We start from the raw sequence: 18,893 nt of genomic DNA on the forward strand, positions 1-18,893 counted from the left end.
GGAGAACTCTTCAGAAGGTTACCTGGCCGGCTCTTTCTGGTCCTACGCCCCCTGCGGAGACTTGGATGTCCTGTGGCCATGGGCCGGTATCTTCGGGAAGGCTGCTCCTCTGAAACGGCAAACTCTGGGTCATATGAGAGTGTTCAGTTTTGATTTGACCCATCTCCTGGGAGGACAGGGAGGGGGAGATCTGGATTGGCTCTAGGAGATGGGTTTCTGACACTAGTTGCTATGGTGATAATGCCCTGAGTTAAGGTGTGACTCCCAGATATCAACTCACTCTCTCCCACATTCCTGGGATTTTTTTTCCCCTCCTCACTTTTGGGACCCACCGGCTCTCTTGTCTCCTCTCACCTGAGCTCTGGTTGCTTGTTACCACCTTGTATCTCCACTGGGCCTCCGAGAGAACTTTGGAAAACCGCTGCAGGCGGCTCTGCAGGCCATCTCTGCTTCCCGAGCAGCTCTGGCCTTCTAGCAGCTTTGGCTTCTCAGGGGGACTGTGGCTGTTGAGTTTATCCAGCTGCTCCTGCAGAAGCCTGAGGAAGGCCCCTATTGCAAATTCATCAGCCAGGAACCCGCTGATACCACTAGTAAAGTGCTTTAGGTCCAAAAAGCTGTGCCCATGGGGCCCTGGGGAACTGTCTTTTGGCTCTGTCTTTGGACAGCTTGGGATTGTATTAGCAAGGCTCCTGGGGACTCCCTGGCAACCCCGTTCTGACTTCCTCTCGGGTTGTGCTGCGTGCTGAGGGCTCTCTGATGGTGACCTCAAATCCAAGAGACCCTTCCCCTCAATGTCATCATCCTCAGCATAGTCCTCGGGTAGGTGAGGCTCTGGGTGAAGCTCGGCAGAGGTGATGAGAAGCAATGAGAAGATGTTTTCTAGAAGTTCCAGGCACAAGGCATCAGGAATACTGCACAGATACTGTTGACATCTTGCTAGGTATGTTGAGAAGAGATCTGAAGCACCTAGAGAAGCACGTATAAGAGAAGAGGCCAGAGAAAGAGAAGAGAGAAAATGTAAACATTAGAAATACTACTTGGCAGGGGCGCCTGGGTGGCTCAGGGGGTTGGAGCCCCTGCCTTCAGATCGGGTTGTGATTCCCAGGGTCCTGGGATCGAGCCCCGCATCAGGCTCTCTGCTCGGCAGGGAGCCTGCTTCCCCCTCTCTCTGCCTACCTCTCTGCCTACTTGTGATCTCTCTCTCTCTCTCTGTCAAATAAATAAATAAAATCTTAAAAAAAAAAAAAACACTACTTGGCAGACTCAAATATTCTCACAACTTTTTAAGTCCTTTATTTTTTAATGACTACGAGAAGCAGTTATAGGGAGAAGAATAAGAGACTATTCAGCCATATCTTTGCATGATTTGCAGATTTTGCTACCTTAATCAAGGGTACAGCTTACTGAACACTCATTATTTTGTTTCTGCTTTTAAATATTATTCCTCATCATCATAGGGGAAGAGGAAAAAAAAATAAAACAAGAAAAATCAGAGAGGGAGACAAACTGTAAGAGATTCTTTTTTTTTTTTTTTAAGATTTTATTTATTTATTTGATGGAGATCACAAGTAGGCAGAGAGGCAGGCGGGGCGGGGGGGAAGCAGGCTCCCTACAGAGCAGAGAGCCCGATGTGGGGCTCGATCCCAGGACCCTGGGACCATGACCCAAGCTGAAGGCAGAGGCCCCAACCCACTGAGCCACCCAGGTGCCCCGAGACTCTTAATCACAGTGAACAAACAGGGCTGCTGGAGAGGGACGGGCTAACTGGGTGATGGACATTATGGAGGGCACGTGAGGTAATGAGCACTGGGTGCTCTATAAGACTGAGGAATTATTCTGAAACCAATACATTATATGTCAACTGAATTTAAATTAAAAAAAAGGAGGAAAAATTTTAAAAAAATGTTTAAAAGACAAAACAGCAAAAAAACCATTATTCCTCATCTCTGACAAGCACTTCGTATTTCAGTTCCTAGAATGAAGGCAGCACAGAGATGCCTTATTCCTCAATTCTATTTTCATTCACTGTTACACTAAAGGGGATCAGGAGCTACCTAGATCTTTCAAGAAATACTCACTAGTCAGAAATTACCATGCTCACTGGTGAAGGTCTATTCCAAAGCCACATAGAAGATAACTGACTCTGGCCACAGATGGCAAGTTAAGGAATTACAAACTATTAAGAAAAAAGGAAGAGGGGGCACCTGGGTGGCTCAGTCAGTTAAATGTCTGCCTTCATCTCAGGTCATGGTCCTGGGGTCCTGAGATTGAGCCCCGCATTGGCTCTCTGCTCAGAGGAGAGCCTGCTTCTCTCTCCCTCTGCCTGCCGCTCTGCCTGCTTGTGCGCTCTCTCTCTCTCAAATAAATAAATAAAATCTTAAAAAAAAAAAAAAAACAAAGAAAGAGGATAAAACATGAGGTTCTTTCATAATGGAGGTTGTAACCCAGAACACTGACTTAGAGACCCACCTTGAAAAAAAAAATAGAACAGAAAAATAATTGAGAGGGTGCTCCATTTGGAAAGGTAAGTATTGTTTCTTAAAACTTAGTTTGTATATCTCTTACACAAACATATATATCTCACAAATTATATACCTAAGTGTAAACAGGAGTGTGATGTGAAATGCTATTTTCACTGTGGGTTGTAGTAAAAAAAAAAAAGCATTTGGAAAATACTGCACTAAGTGATCAGACTCCTATTAGAACTTAGGTAGTGTCTCCTCCACGTCCTTCTGATTCATGGAGGCCGACAAATGGATGAAATTACTCCTGGACATAAAAAACCCAAGGCCACCTCCCAATCCCATGAAGAACTCTGGGAAAGGCTTATGTCCGGGATGGGAAGGCAGGGAGAAATCTGTACCTGGGGAGGAGAGAGAATCATTTTCTGGCTCCGCAGCCATGGCTGGGTCCTCTGAAGGACTGTCTCTGCATTCCCGGCACTGGGAGTGCTGGTGTGAGTTCACACAGAGGGCATAGATGGCATACTTCATGGCACAGAAGCTCTGGTAGAGCGTCAGGTTCGGACACCGACTCAGGTGCTCAGGAACTGGGGCTCCAGCTGAATCTGAATGGTAGAGACATGGGCAGAACTTCAGTGTTGGGTCTCTCAGGCAGGAGTGCAGGATGGCTGAGGCAAAGACTCGCTGCTCTTCTGGCTCAGACTTCTCACCCTTTCTCCTTGCTGTCAGTTTGACCTGCGCCCCGTCTGGACCCTTTCTTCCATGCAACATCAACGTGCAGCCCCTGTTTCTTTTTCCCACCTGCCTCCGTTCTACATGGCTGTTTACTTACGGCCCTCATGGCTATTTAACAAGTCTCTGCCTCATATTTCTTAAAATATCCGTTTTCCTTTTTTAAGAAAATTAAAATGTCAAGTTAATATTTAGTCCACCTAGTGCCACATTATGTAGGAGACAAGGTTTAAAATGCATTTAGACTGAATAATGAGAGCAAAGGCAACAAAAAAGTTGCCTTTGTTAGAAATATTTGTTAGGAACAAATATTTAATGTTTAAGAAAGCACTGAAGCAGACATCAAGGTAAAAAACACAAACTCAGTTGAAATGCCCTGTACTTGTTTAATAATTTTTCATTAAAAATTTTGTTTTTGATTATCAGGAGAAAGGGGGGCACCATAATTTTTAAAGGGTCTCTAACATTTTAATCTGACCCTAATTCCTTCCATAGGAAAATATAACCTGCTTAAGCCATCTATATGCTGCCTATAAGAGACTCACTTCAGACCTAAAGACACCTGCAGATTGAAAATGAAGAGACAGAAAAACATTTACCTTCCAAATAAAAGTGAAAAGAAAGCTGGGGTAGCTATGTTTATATCCAATGAAATAGACTTTAAAACAAAGACTGTAATAAGAGACAAAGAAGGTCACTGCATAATGATACAGGGAACAACCCAACAACAGAATAATTGTAAATATTTATGCATCCAAAACAGGAAGGCCTAAATGCAACTATTAACAGACATAAAGGAAGAAACTGACAATAATACAATAATAGTAGGGGTTTTTAACACCTCACTTTTATCAATGCATAGATCACCGGACACAAACAAGGCAACAGTGGATCAGAATGGACACATTGGAGCAGATGGATCTAACAGATATATTCAGAACATTCATCCCAAAGCAGTAGAATACATACTCTTTTCAAGTACACATGGAAAATTCTCCAGAATAAATTACACATTATGCCACCAAACAAGTTTCAATAAATTAAAAAATACTGAAATCACATCATGCCTCTTTTCTGACCACAACTGTATGAAATCAGAAATCAATTACAAGAGAAAGTCTGGAAAGAACACAAATACATGGAGGGTAAGTAACATTCTACTAAGCAATGAATGAGTCAACCAAGAAACTAAAGAGGAAATAATATATGGAGACAAATGAAAATGAAAACACAATAGTCCAAAACCTTTGGGATGCAGAAAAACCTGTTTTAAGAGGGAAGATTACACTAATACAGGCCTATCTCAAGAAACAAGAAAGATCTCAAATAAACAACCTTATACTTAAAGGAGTTAGGAAAAAAGAACAAAGACCAAAGCCAGTAGAAGGAAGAAAATTATAATAAAGATTAAAGCAGAAATAAATGAAACAGAGACTTACAAAAAACAATAGAACAGATCAATGAAACCAGGAGCTGGTGCTTTGAAAAGATCAACAAAATTGATAAAACTTTAGCCGGACTCATAGAGAGAGAGAGAGAGAGAGAGAATTCAAATAATAAAACCAGAAATGAAAAAGAATAACTGACACCACAGAAATACAAAGAATTATGAGAGAATAATATGAAAAATTATATGCTAACAAACTGGAAAACCTAGAAGAAATGGATTAATTCCGAGAAACATACAATTTTCCAAAGCTAAATCAGGGAGAAACAGAAAATTTGAAAAGAATCACTACTAGCAATAGAATTGAACTGGTAATCATAAAACAAAAGTCCAGGACCAGAGGGCTTCCTAGGTAAATTCTGCCAAACATTTAAAGAAGGGTTAATAATACTGATTTCTTCTCAAGCTATTCCAAAAAATAGAAAATGAAGGAAAGCCTCCAAATTCATTCTATGAGGCCAGCATTACCCTGGTATCCTGTGATAAAGATACCACAAAAAAGGGGCGCCTGGGTGGCTCAGTGGGTTAAAGCCTCTGCCTTCGGCTCGGGTTGTGGTCCTGGGGTCCTGGGATCAGGCCCCGCGTCGGGCTCTCTGCTCTGCGGGGAACCTGCTTCCTCCTCTCTCTGCCTGCCTCTCTGCCTACTTGTGATCTCTCTCTCTGTCAAATGAATAAATAAAATCTTAAAAAAAAAAAAAAAAAAGACACTACAGAAAAGAAAATTATAGGCCAGGATCTCTGCTGAACACAGATGCAAAAATCCTCGAGAAAATAGCAAACTGAGGGGCGCCCGAGTGGCTCAGTCTGTTAAGTGTCTGCCTTCAGCTCGGGTCACGATCTCAGGGTCCTGGGAAAGAGCCCCACACTGGGCTCTCTGCTCAGTGGGGCATCTACTTCTGCCTCTCACTCTCCCTCTGCTCTCTCTCTTTCTGTCTTAAATAAATAAATAAAATCTTTAAAAAAATAGCAACTGAATAAAATAATACATTAAAAAATGTATTCAGCATGATCAAGAGGGATTTATTCCAGGGATGCAAGGGTGATTCAATACTCACAAATCAATCAATGTGATACAGCACATTAACAAGAGAAAGGATAAAAACCATATTATCATCTCAACAGATGTAAAAAAGCATTTGACAAAGTAAAAGATCCACTTACGATAAAAACTCAACAAAGTTTAGAGAGAGCATACCTCAACATAATGAAGTCCATATATGAAAAACCCACGGTTAACATCATACTCAATGGAGGAAACCTGAAAGCTGTTACTCTAAGATCAGGAACAAGACAAAGATGTCTACTCTGACCACTTTTATTCAACATAGTACTGGAAGTCTGAGTCGTATCAATCATACAAGTAAAAAAAAAAAAAGGTATCCAAGTTGGTAAGGAAAAAGTAAAACTTTCACCATCTGCAGATGACATGATACGATATATAGAAAACCATAAAGATTCCACCAAAAAACTACTAGACCCAATAAATAATTCAGTAAAGTTGCATGATACAAAATTAATATACAGAAATCTGTTGGGCTAAAAAAAAAGGACAACTGGGGCGCTTGGGTGGCTCAGTTAAGTGTTTGCCTTTGGCCTTTGGCTCAGGTCATGATTCCAGGGTCCTAGCATCAAGCCCCGCATTGGACTCCTTGCTCAGTGGGAAGCCTGCTTCTCCCTCTCCCACTCCCCCTGCTTGTGTTCCCTCTCTCACCGTGCCTCTCTGTCAAATAAATAAATAAAATCTTGGGGGGGGAGGGGACAACTTGCTTAAAAAAAGAAAAAAGCACTAAGTGTAACAAAGCAAAAAAGAAGAAAAGAAATATTATCCATGATCCTGCCAGCTAAATACAATCACTGTTACATTCTGGTTTAATGTCTCTGATAGTCTGGCATTTAAGTACATATGTAAGTTGAGTGTAATGACATTTTATATACTATTTAATTTTCCTATTTCTTAAGTACTTTTTACAGTATAAGCATGTAATTATATTTCTTCATGGACTAAATTTCTGATGGCTGCATACAGTTCTACTGAATGAATCCCTTCCCTAGGGATTTCTTTTGGGCAGGGCATGCAGTAGTTAGGGATGCTTTGCTACTATGAAGTTGCCATAAACTTGTTTATGTATGAACTTCCTCGTGATTAATTTTAGAAAGTAACCTCAGATTTACCAAGGTTAAGGTAATATGAAAAACTAGACCAATACTGTTCTATGTCTTGGCCTCTGCAGAGTAGGACATGCATGACCTTGAGAGTGAGTGACTCCTTAAATTTTGTATCCCAGATGCCTCTCTTGTGTTACCTTAATCCCACCACTATTATTGTTCTTCTGTCTTTCCCAAGTTCAAGTTCCATATATGTCCTGGTGAGTCATCAGGGATCTGATTTAAAATACTTTTCTGGAAGCCTTTTGTACTTGTATGTAGAAAACAGAGAGTTCTAGTTCCTTTAGGAGATCTGGTAAACAAATTGCCTACTTCTCCAGAAAAAAATATAAAATATAGTAATAATGGTTTTCCAATTAGTAGTAGATTCTTTTAAAACATAAATCAAAACAGTATCTAGGTTGAGAGCAAAAAGAGCTTGTTAATGAGGAGCTGAGTTTTAAGCAGAGATCAGAGGTTAAAATGCTTTGTTGTTTTAGGCAAGTCTTCTAAACGTCTTTATCTGTTTAACAGATTGTGAAGGAGAGATGGGAGGAAAAGCACGCACAGAATTTGCCAGGAAGAAGCTTATGAAGCATGGAAAGACTCACCAAGAACTTTCATAAATACTGCCCATGACAATGCTGCAAATTTAGAGGGCAGGTCCTAATTCTGCTTCATTGGGATAAAGGTACGTGAGTGGTTCCTAAGAAAATTCCAGGAGGATAAAGGTTCCTACGGTCCTGTTCTCATAGGATTCCCCATACCTCACCAAGAAAGGAGAGCAGTGTCCCCACAACCCATAATCTGATTGGGACAAATAGTGCCAAACTAGTGGGCACCTGCTGGACCACCCACCTTGACAGATCAAATTTACATAAATCTTGTGCTGAAAGAAACTGGTGCAGGACTGTCCTAAGAGGGAAGCCTGCCCAAGTCATTCCTCACCAACTCACCATGTTCTTGCTGGGGGTCCTTGGCTGGCACCTTCTGTAAGAGCTTGAGAACATCCTCCTCCCTGAGGGCTGGAAGGTTGGTAAGATGATGGAGAGAGTAGAGCACAGAGTGGCTGTCTCCACCATATAAATGACTCAAGAGATCTCTCTTTGGTATGGGGTTGCTGAAAGGCAAAATTGAGAGGTTGGAAGAAAGTCAGTTTATATCTAACTCTGAGAAACCCATCTTAGTTCCCTCTTGTTCTTTCTCTCTGGCCCATGACACCACAGGTTTCACTTCCCTCAACACTAACTTCTAGTTGGTTTGGGATGGAGCAGAGCATTCATTTACCATTAGGAAAGTACATCACGTCAGCTCTACTTGTCTAGAAAGGACCCAGAAAGGGCCCACAGATTAGGCTTTCCAATTTCCATGCTCTTCCTGGCTAACAGCTGACTTAAGGTTCTCTGATTGCTTTGAGTAACCCACCCCACTCCCTCTTTGCCCACTGTACTTCAGGAAGTGCTGATGAAGTGGGTGAAGAACAAAACACGAACCTGGATCTGGGGAAGACCTCAGGCTAAGTTATTGGGGAAGCACAGTCTTATATATAGGTAGGAGGCAGGTGTTGCATAAACCTATGGTCCAGGATAACACACGCCTAAGAACAGGGGCCACACTTATTAGCTGTGTCACTTTAGGCATGTGATTTGACTCCTCTGGGCTTAAGTTGTCCCACCTTTACAATGAGGACAATATTGGCATTTATCTCACAGAATCACTATGAGACTAAAGTGAAATTACCCACTGAAAGAGCTCAGAGTGATGTCTGGCATACAGAAAGTTGTTCAGGAAATGTGAGCTTTTATTCCATTTATCACTGTCATCCTCAAATTATCCTCCAGTTATAACTTTATAGCTATGGTAAAGATAATCATTATTTATATTCCTCTCCTGGTTTAATAGCTGGGATGATTATTAGTTGCAGGTCAGTGCTGTTGACTCAAACATCTATGTGGAAGGCGGCCTGAAATGGTACACGCGCGGAGCATGGGGTCTAGTGTGCCCAGTGGTGGGAAGGCGGCTGGCTGCATAGGACTGTACCTGCTCTGCTGTACACACCACTCCAGGACCTCCAGGTGAGCCCACAGACCATCACAGGCATCCCTGAGGAGCTTGTCACAGCCCTGGTCCTGTGTTGGTATGGGAGAAGAAAGACATGCAGACTGAGGCACCTGGTGTCAGACAGTGACTGACTTCAGGACCCTGCATTCTGCCTCCTTTGAGACCCCACAGCCATCACTTCCAGAGCAGCTCGCGCTGCAGAGGGAGAGTTACCTGGGCCCTGTGGAGTGTCTGGAGCAGCCTCTTTGCTGATGCTAGGCTCTGGCAGTGTGTCCAGCCCAGGAGCACGAGCAGTCGACTGAGAGGCCTGAATTCTCTGTCTAGTAGGTGGCCAAGACTTGGGAAGTCTTCCTCTTTCAGCAGCGCTAGCGCCGTCACCTGCAAGCCAATGGAGGTTGCTGTAGACAGTTATGTGGCGTTGCTGCTTGTTAGGGTAGGAAACTTTTCAGTAAAACAGGGAGATTTCGGACAAGGACAGGAGTCTCCAGATGAGTACAAAATGTCCACAGAAAGTCTAGACTGTAAGTTTTCCAAAGGCAGGGACTGACTTCTGTTGTAACCCCAGCTCTGAGTACAGTACATGGCAACAGGATGAGGTTAAGAAACATCTGTCGAATTAAACTAAGGCTCAGTTGTGGTTTGGATGGAGGTCAGAGTCAAGTCCCCTGTTGGCTTGGCAACATATTGCTGCCACTGTCTTTTCTTTCTCACACCGTCCAGAAAGCTTAAACGTATCTAACATCTTAGATCTTGTCCAAGAGCGTATATAAAAAGACTGCAGTTCTAATTATGAATGATACTGGTTCTCACAGCCTTTTTTCCCCTGGGACTGTGGGATGGACACACCAAATGATTCACTGCTAATTAGACTGCTTTGTGTTGGATAAATGAGCCAGAGAGAAATGAGAAATGAAAAAGCCTATAGGAAAATCCCTGGGTACTTCTGTGATGGGGAACGAGTAAGTTTGATTTACCAGGATCTGCTCGAGGAAATGCTTGCTGTTGCTCAGGCAGTAGAAATAGGCTGATTTCCAAGCTTGGGCTGGGTCAGGATTGGAGAACAGTGCCAGCATTGCCTGCTCAGGATCTAGATGATCGGGGGAGACTACAAAATCAAACCAGACAAGGTTACTGGGGAATAGGAAGATATTTCCTAAGCTAAAGCCCATTCAAAAAACCAACAGATGTGAGAGTTCATTCTTTTAAAAAGTTAAACCAGGTTTTCTACACTTCTATGTTAAAGGCACTTTTACTTCTCTCGATAGCTTCTGAAAAGCTCTTTCCAGCTATTGCTATTACTTTATTATTTTTTTCCATCATTCCATCCTGGACTACAAAATCTGTATTCCACGAAAGAACACCTTACCATTTATGCTTAGCCTCTCCCCTAGATTTCCTGAGCAACTTGGAAGGCAACAGCCTAGAGGAACTTCAGAGGTTGGATACAGTGGAGTTACAAGGATGCAAGGAGAAGCGGCAGAGGGAACACACCTTTTCCCAAGGGTACGGCCTTCACTGGCTTTTCTGTGGCCTTCTCTGCATAGATATGGCCATATAAGGAGACCAGGCTCCGTCCAGCCTTGTGTAGCAGGCAATTGAGCACGTGCTCCTCCCGTAGGGGACTCCCTCCAGCCCTGCAGGCCTCCAGTAGTTCCTCACACAGGAGACGCAGCTCAACCCCGAGCGGCTCTGTGGGGCAATGCAGACTCCGCAGGGCTCCGTAGATGGCATCTACTATGCCACCGGGCCCAGCGGTGGGGCCCTGCACAGCTCCAAGTGCCCTTCGAATGAGATCCACCAGTGCCTTCTGCAGAGTGCCAGTGCCATCGTCCTCATGAAGCAGGAGCTCCAGCAGGGCCTGGGCTGCCTGAGGAGCCTGCCTCAGAAGATCCCAGAGCACAGAGATAGCTTCTGAGCTGAGGCGAGGGCTCCAGCTCTCCCGCCTCTGATTTCCATCAAGCACAGGGCCTCCTGTATCTTGTGCTAAGGCTTCGTAGAACTCCTGAGTAGATGATAAAGCAAAGGGTCCATGGTGAGCATGTCTAGAATGTTATCACTTATATGCTTGATGTTTTCCTTTTTTCAGTATAAATATAGTGTGTCTGTAACAGCAGCAGTAGCAAACACATTATAGTAATTACTTCGTGCCAAGCCCTTTACACAGAAAAATCAAATTAACCTTAAGAGGAAGACACTACTATTATCCTCATTTTACAAATGGAGAGATGGAGGCAAAGAGAGAACTCAACTGCTGAAGGGCTTCATTCTCAAGCTAGGCCCCTCTCGCCACCTCCAAAATGTGCACTGTGGATCTAAATCGGGGCTGTAAATACATAGACCAAGCAGATAACAAATGGACATAAGACATGATGCCCACTCCCATGGCATTTAAATTCAACTTTTAAGAGAATATTACACACCAGTTTTTAACCTCTGCTTCAAATCCTAGCCATCCTTTGAGATATAGCCTATTCCTCACCCTTTAAAACCTTCCCAATACCTCCAACCCACAGGACTCTCCCTCTTTATTGGACTTTGAAATTACTCAAAATTAGTACCATCTGGTTTAACCCATAATTGTGGTGTGTGTACTGGTCTTTTCTCCCTGACTAGATGGCAAAACTTTGAAGGCAAGAACCTCTATAATTTGTAGAGCTGGGACAGAGGGAGAACAGAGGATGGGTTAGTAGGTGCTTTTCCACGCTTTAGCATCATGCCTATGGACAGCGCTCAGGGTGCTTCCTCATTAACTGCCTCTAAGATCGTCACAGGGCCCCGAGTCCTCGGCCTAGTAAACGAAAAATCCCTATTTAAATCCTATTGTTAGTGTGCCTTTAATTAGCTGGTGGCCTAGAGAGAGAGAGAGAGAGAGATTAGAAGGCGGCAGAGAGGCAGGCGGGGGGGTGGTGGGAAGCAGGCTCCCTGCTGAGCAGAGAGCCCGATGTGGGGCTTGATCCCAGGACCCTGAGATCATGACCTGAGCCAAAGGCAGAGGCTTAACCCGCTGAGCCACCCAGGTGCCCCCAGATGCGAGAATTATTAATGCACCTGTTAGAGAAGAGGTATTCAACAAATAGCATTTCCTTCCTCCCTTTATATTCTCTATAATACAGTGGTGAAAAATTCAAACACCAAGCTTAAATCTAAGTTAGATCTTCCTTTTATGTGGAATGAAAAAAACCCTTTAATCCCCTTATATTAGTACTTCTAGACAATCTAACTCTAAAGAATTCTAAAATCAGGTAAGTTCCTTATAATTCTGAACTCTCCTCAGAGGGACCTCTACCTAGCCTGGTCTTGTCTGAGAACATAGCCAACATCATGGGGACAAGTTGAGCTGGTTGAGTTACTGTAACTCTGGGGTAGATGGCTTCCAAACCCTCTCTCACCTTGAGGATGTTCTCTGGAATGTCACGTTGGAGGTTTTCTGATAATAACAGAAACTCAAGCTTTCTCCGGAAAACACTTGGGAGTAATTTCTAGAAGGATCATAAGAAGGAAGCAAAGTGATTAGACATATGCTTTAGTTAACAAATAGTAAGAAAATATTTCTCTCCAGTTAGTTTCATTTCTGCTGTTTCTCTAAAATAAAGTACTTTTAACCACTAAATTTCTGGATATGTTTGAGATATTTTCTTCTTTTTTTTAAGGATTTATTTATTTGAGAAAGACACAGTGCATGCAAGGGGGAGGAGGGCCAGAGGGAGAGAATCTTCAGACTCCCTGCTGAGCTCATGGGTCATGAGATCGTGACCTGAGCTGAAACCAAGAGTTGCAGATGCTGAGCTGACTGTGTCACCCAGGATCGCTGAGATACTTTTTTTATATAATTAAAAACAGCTAAACTTGGATGCATATCCCTCTTAAATACTGACTTTTAAATCTCATGCTGAGCAGCCTCAAACTCCAAGGTTTGCTCACATCATGTGACTCCTCTGTCACACGAAGTCTTTTTCCAAGAATCTCCCCTGCAGTCTCCAAACACCTAGCTATGAGTAAGCCTGGAAGGATATGGCCCACTTCATCCTCTTTTGGTCCAAACCCTGGCTTTCGGTAGTCATTATAAGTTGGAAAACAAAAGAGGAAGGAATCTAATAGTTATTATATGCTAGATACTATATGTCATATTTTTACACATTTAAGAAAATTTCATTTATTTCTAAATCAAACAAACCTGTCACTTGAGCATATATTTTCCTGAAGATGAAATGGTTAGGAAGTATTTTTTAAAAATATTTTATGTATTTATTTGGCAGAGAGAGAGATCACAAGTAGGCAGAGAGGCAGGCAGAGAGAGAGAGGGAAGCAGGCTCCCTGCTGAGAAGAGAGCCCGATGCAGGGCTCAATCTCAGGACTTTGAGACAACGACCTGAGCCGAAGGCAGAAGCTTAACTCACTGAGCCACCCAGGCACCCCAGGAAGTATTTTTGAATTATTTCAAGCATGAAAAAGAAAAAGTGACCTCATCAAATATTTAATGAGATATGGCATCAGAGAAGACTGAAAAAAGGAAAGAGTGAGCCCCTGGCTATTCCTGGACGGGCTTGTTTCAAAATAACTTGCCTTTACTGGGTTTTTAAAACTAAAGTTATAGTTTCCCCATCTCCTGACACAAATATAAATAAGAGTAAAATCTAGGACTAATCCTAACAAACACTGTTTTATTATTTTTTTTTATTTCTTTACTTTTTTAAGTATGGAGCTCAGTGCGAGGCTTGAACTCATGACCCTGAGATCACGACCTGAGTTGAGATCAAAGTCCAATGGTTAACTGATTGAGGCATCCAGGCACCCCAACACTGTTTTAAATTAAAGACACCATAAATCACATGGCTCACTAAAAGTTCTGTGCCACTTACCATATCAGAGGCTAAGACGATCTAGTACGGTTCTTGGTGCAAAATCCTATTTCTTCTTACCACATCCTTCCCTAATGCACCTATGCCATCTCAATGCTTTTATAATGCTAGTGATTAGAAGTTGGTGGAGAAAATTCGTGCTGGGAAGCTAAAAGTTAAGTGCTTCAATTGAGGACTAAGAGGAAGGAATAGATAAGATGTCCAGACAGTAGGCCCCTGATAAAGAACAAAATCTGGTTAAGATATTAGGACTTTACTCTAGAATGCTAAAGACTCCTTAGTTTGTAATTATGTTACTGGTGAAATTGCTTTATGCACGTGCAGGGTCATAAATGACTAACATTTCTAAAGCAGGGAAGAATTTGTTCTGTTTCTAAGCACAGATCTTACTATCAAAGCAAGGAATGTTCAATGCAGAAAGATTAGAACCCAGAAATAGGCAGTGAAAACACACACATACAACTCCCAAATCTTGCTACTAAAAGAGAGCTTCTATTAACACTGTGGTCTGAGGGCATCCAGATCATTTCTATTCATGCATCCCAAATGCGTAGTTCTCTAAAGTGTTTTTTCATGTAGCAGAGTATGAACAACCCCCCACGTCACTGAAAGTTCATTTACCACATAATTTTAGTAGTGGCATGGTATTTTAGAAATAGATTAGCGAGTCCTATACTGTGGACATGGGAGCTGTTTCCAGTTTTCCTTTATTAGAAGCAACATGGCAGTAAACATCTCTGCAGGTAAATCTCTGCACACATGCTTCCCCATGTGGAGATAAATCATTGCAAGATAAAAAGGCAGAGGGTGAAAGAGGATGAAAAAAAGGGAAACTGGAATCACTGTTTCAACTAATTGAAAAGGAAGTTTTTGGCAGAAGGTGGGAGACTGGAAAAAGAGAGGCAGCTAGCAAGTCCCCTAAAAGATGAAGGCCACTCTGGGTCAGTGACCGGCCTTGTGGAACTATTCTAAGTCCTTGTAAGAGTTGCAACCTTAGTCCTTCTAAGAGTTAAGTCTCTGAGGTCCTTGCTTACTGTTTAAAACATTCCCACAACTGTTTAAATAACTGAGGCACTGAAGCCTTAAGATTAAGTGGTCTTTGATGTTGGGAAAAACAAGAACAACTCTTGGTTTGTGCGAAGGAGCCAAGGAAGTGAAATCAGTCACCTGGTCTGGTTGAGCCTCTGTACAGAAAATAAGCAACAAAGCAGTCATGACTGGGGACCTGGGTGGCTCACTCGATTAAGCATCCAACTCTTGATTTCGGCACAGGTCATGACCTCAGGGCCTTCATGTGGAGCCTCCTTAGGATTCTTTCTCCCTGTCTCTGCCCACCCCTGCAACCCCACTGCTGTCTCTAAAATATGTAAATAAATCTTAAAAAAAAAAAAATGGCAGCCATGAAGTAGGCAAATATCCTTCAGTGAGGGGAACGTTCATCTGGTTTGACAAATTCCATGCTTTGACTAGAAAGATTTTTAGTCAATAACAATAGATATTTTTTCTTTTCCTCTTTGAAGATTTTAATTCAAGTTTTCCCTCTTAGATCTGAAACTAGAGCCAACTCAATCATCCTGGGGTTATTTTTAAATTTGACTTCTCTTTCTGCCTTCTCCTGCTAGACTTTTTGTAATTTTTTTTTTTTTTAAGGCACTGACAGAAACTTGGATATAAGGTACCTTAGATTAGGAATTTCTGTTATTTTTTAACAGCTATGTGAAGAAGTGTCAGGCAAAACTGGAACTGGAGGCAAAATTAATTCTGATGACAGAGGGGGCGTAAAGAAGAAAATCAGGCTGAATTATAGACATTTACAGAACAGAATTTATGGTTTCTTTAATAATGTTGAGGGGGAAAAACCTTTTAGTAAACTAAGGACTCAAAGAGAGAAGACCTTGGTTTCAGCCTTAGTTCTTCCCACTAACTTTACGGTGTGTCCCTGGGCCAGTCATCATTTCTCTTCTGGGTCAGAGGTTCCTCACCTAAATCTTAAAATCTGAGGCTTAATACAGAATTGTGTCAGAGAAATTCCTCTAATAGATATCAACTTCTGATAATTATCATATACTTTTAAAAAGCCTTCTAAAGGCAAACTTTTTTTTAAAAAGCACTTTGTTACTAGTTTTCTTCTACTATTAATTTGCTCATCCTGTTTTTATACTTGCTAACTTTTAGTTTAATTCATGTGGATTACTAAATTATTAATCAATGAGGCTGGTGTCTATAAGTATTCACTGCATTGGACTAATTAAAATGAGATTTTTAGAAGAAAAACCAGGTTTCAGCTCAGCCCACTCTCCATTACTGTGTATTATGAGATTCATAATTTATTTGCTATCTTGTCACTTTCACTTGGTTTTGCAAAACTCTATTCAGGCACAAGATTCACAATGGTATTTAACAAAATGATATCACCTTAAATGGTATTACATTCCAATATATGTTAGTAAGGGAATGAATGTATTTAGGTAGAGAGAAAGCAATAAAAATTTAAGCCATTTTCACTGTCAACACTGAGAAGAGTATATGACAAACCTCATAATAAAGGAAGTAAGAGATGAAAAGGAAATCTTTAGCCACTTCAAAGTTCTCAGTCTCGGCTTCAGGAAAAAATCTGAAATATAAACCTTCTTACCTTTTCCTGGGAGAACCATTTTTCCAGTACAAGAAACCAGACCCAGGCTAATCTTTGAGGGTTCATGTCCTGTCCACATCTGAAAAATGTGAAAAGAAAGAATTTCTAAACAAAGAGTTTCTACTGACCTTTACTCTTTTGTGACCCAAGATTTGGATTTCACTGCTTAGTCTATTTTAAACCTAACCAGGCAAGAAGACATTGTCCTAATGAGAAATTTTCAATTATATAATAGATCAATAAAACTAGAACCAGAAAAGAGCCAGCAGCTTTCATTAAAAAAAAAAAAGAAAAAAATTCTTACCCCTACCTCCAACTCACTATCTTGTCTTTATTATTTTTAAACAAAATAACATTCATAGAAAACCATAAAAGCAAGTCTCCCTACAGTATATTCTTGAAAATAGAAACTGAATCAAGTAGCCTTAAAGAAAAAAAGGAAATTCATAAAAATTTATTTTTAACTCTATGCTAAAAACAGGGATGTAGGAATTCATAAGGCTTTCTTTGAATTTAGTAATTTAGACAGAAACTGGCTAGTACCCAAATGAAAAAAAAAAGGGAAAAATGAATCACCTAAGTCTCTACTCTGTATGTGGTAGTACAGTACAACACAGCTGTCAAAAGGAAAAGTGAGGGGAGAGATTAGACAGCACATTTAATTGTTACACTACCAGCTGTTAATAGCACTGCCAGGAAGAGCCTTACTAAAAATTTAGATAGAGAACAGTGATTGCCAGGGTTCAAAGAGGGGTCAAAATACAAAGAGGTGGGACGCCTGGGTGGCTCAGTTGGTTAAGCAGCTGCCTTCGGCTCAGGTCATGATCCCAGCGTCCTGGGATCGAGTCCCACATCGGGCTCCTTGCTCGGCGGGGAGCCTGCTTCTCCTTCTGCCTCTGCCTGCCATTCTGTCTGTCTGTGCTCGCTCCCTCTCTCTGATAAATAAATTAAAAAAAAAAATACAAAGAGGTATTCCCAGGGAGTGAGGGAATTCTTTTATAGTGATGGAAGAGTTCTGTATCTTGATTTTAGTAGTAGTTACATGAGTCTGTACCTGAATAAAACTGCACATAACTACATACATAAAAACAAATCCACATTAAAAAAATGGTGAAGACTTAATAAGTTCTGGAGTCTAGTTAACAGAAATGTATCAATGTCAATTTCTGGATTTTGATATTGTATCATAGGTATATGAGATTCCACAATTGGGGAAGCTGTGGAAAAGGTACTCTTTGTATTTTCTTTCTTTCTTTTTCTTTTTTGCACTTCTTGTGAATGTAAAATTTATTTATGTAACTTTTTAAATATAATATTCATACAATTATTTCAAAATAAAAACTTTAAGTGAATTGACATCCAGTCTTTTGTTAAAGCTACAATACCTTCAATTACATAAGCAAGAAGAGAGCCTTTCTGGAGGCAAAGAAAATGCTTTTCAACGCAGTTCCACCATTTACTTTAATGATAATAATCAAGAAATGGTGGTTTCAGGCATACTTTGCTGGCCAGGCTTACATGCTGTTTAAGAGGATAACTAAAGGCCAATACTGATTAAGTACTAAACACATATTAGAGAGGTAAATTTTCAGAGCAAGAGAAATACATTCTGTCTCTGATAATTCCTCAGAGGATAGGTGAGAAAGGCATGTTGACCAGAACCCAAACAGTGACCTTGTGTCTCCTGTCCTCTGACTGCCTGGAATAAAGAGAGATCCTTACCTCAGCTGATCTGGACACACCACCAGCGCCTGAAGTATATGTTCCACCTTTTTTGGGATATCCCCTTGTGCCTCGTGTAGCTGAGGGACACATGCCTGAGCTAGCTCCCATTCTCCTCTGCGAAGGCACTCACAGAAAAACCCAAAAAGTTGCTTCTGAGAAGCAGTTTCCTCTTTTCCAAATGGATGATGCATTTTCCCAGCACAGAGTGCAGGGAGATAAGAAGAAATAAATTATGCTGACCACATTGTCAATTTTCTCATTCGTGGAGCACCTCCTAGAAACAATACACACCACAGTGAGGAGAAACGGAAGGAACTATAATTAGACAAACTAGTAACTGCTAGCCCCGCTGGGAAAAGCGGGACTTACTTCCCTAATTATTGTTTTAAGTTTGATTTGACGTGTTACTCTTTTTGAGAAGTTCCACCTTTCCCCGAGGGGTGGATCCCATGTCTCTACATGCATCCAATATTTAATTAATCTCAATGATCGTATTAGCTCAGGGTGCAGACCCATAACCGTACTTTCATATTCCCCACTTAACTTTACGCCCATTCCGACTCCAAATCCCCAGGTGGTCGCCTCCTTAAGGATGAGAAATTCAGGAGGAACCTCCCTCCTTGGAGCTCTCTCTTATGGCAGATGAGGGAAGATTTGGAGAAGAGTCTGTGTCAAAGCTGAAGGCCGTTGGGTATTGGGGCTGAGTGATGCTCCCTACAGGGGTCGTGGGGAGCGCCCCCGCTTTCTTTGGGGTGTCTAACACTTACCCGCTCCCGGTGCCCAAAGCAATAGAGATTCCAGCGCAGCCATGTTTGAACCGAGTCAGG

General features: G+C 41.7%; 1 protein-coding gene across 1 annotated transcript in view; it reads right to left on the reverse strand.

Moving 5' to 3' along the window:
- The window catches only part of ZFYVE26 (zinc finger FYVE-type containing 26), a 62,749-nt gene extending 43,856 nt beyond the window's left edge, over positions 1 to 18,893 (reverse strand). Inside the window, exons 1-12 of the mRNA XM_059373462.1 lie at positions 18,834 to 18,893; positions 18,064 to 18,340; positions 16,342 to 16,420; positions 12,237 to 12,326; positions 10,339 to 10,849; positions 9,822 to 9,952; positions 9,061 to 9,225; positions 8,827 to 8,915; positions 7,743 to 7,906; positions 2,864 to 3,067; positions 355 to 966; positions 23 to 109 (exon numbers count right to left, since the gene is read on the reverse strand). Of these exons, the coding sequence (XP_059229445.1) occupies positions 23 to 109; positions 355 to 966; positions 2,864 to 3,067; positions 7,743 to 7,906; positions 8,827 to 8,915; positions 9,061 to 9,225; positions 9,822 to 9,952; positions 10,339 to 10,849; positions 12,237 to 12,326; positions 16,342 to 16,420; positions 18,064 to 18,257 (2,326 nt within the window). The 5' untranslated portion in view covers positions 18,258 to 18,340; positions 18,834 to 18,893. The remainder of the gene's footprint in view (positions 1 to 22; positions 110 to 354; positions 967 to 2,863; positions 3,068 to 7,742; positions 7,907 to 8,826; positions 8,916 to 9,060; positions 9,226 to 9,821; positions 9,953 to 10,338; positions 10,850 to 12,236; positions 12,327 to 16,341; positions 16,421 to 18,063; positions 18,341 to 18,833) is intronic.

The sequence above is a fragment of the Mustela nigripes genome, chromosome 13 (genome assembly GCF_022355385.1).
Source record: "Mustela nigripes isolate SB6536 chromosome 13, MUSNIG.SB6536, whole genome shotgun sequence".
NCBI classification, from domain to species: domain Eukaryota; kingdom Metazoa; phylum Chordata; class Mammalia; order Carnivora; family Mustelidae; genus Mustela; species Mustela nigripes.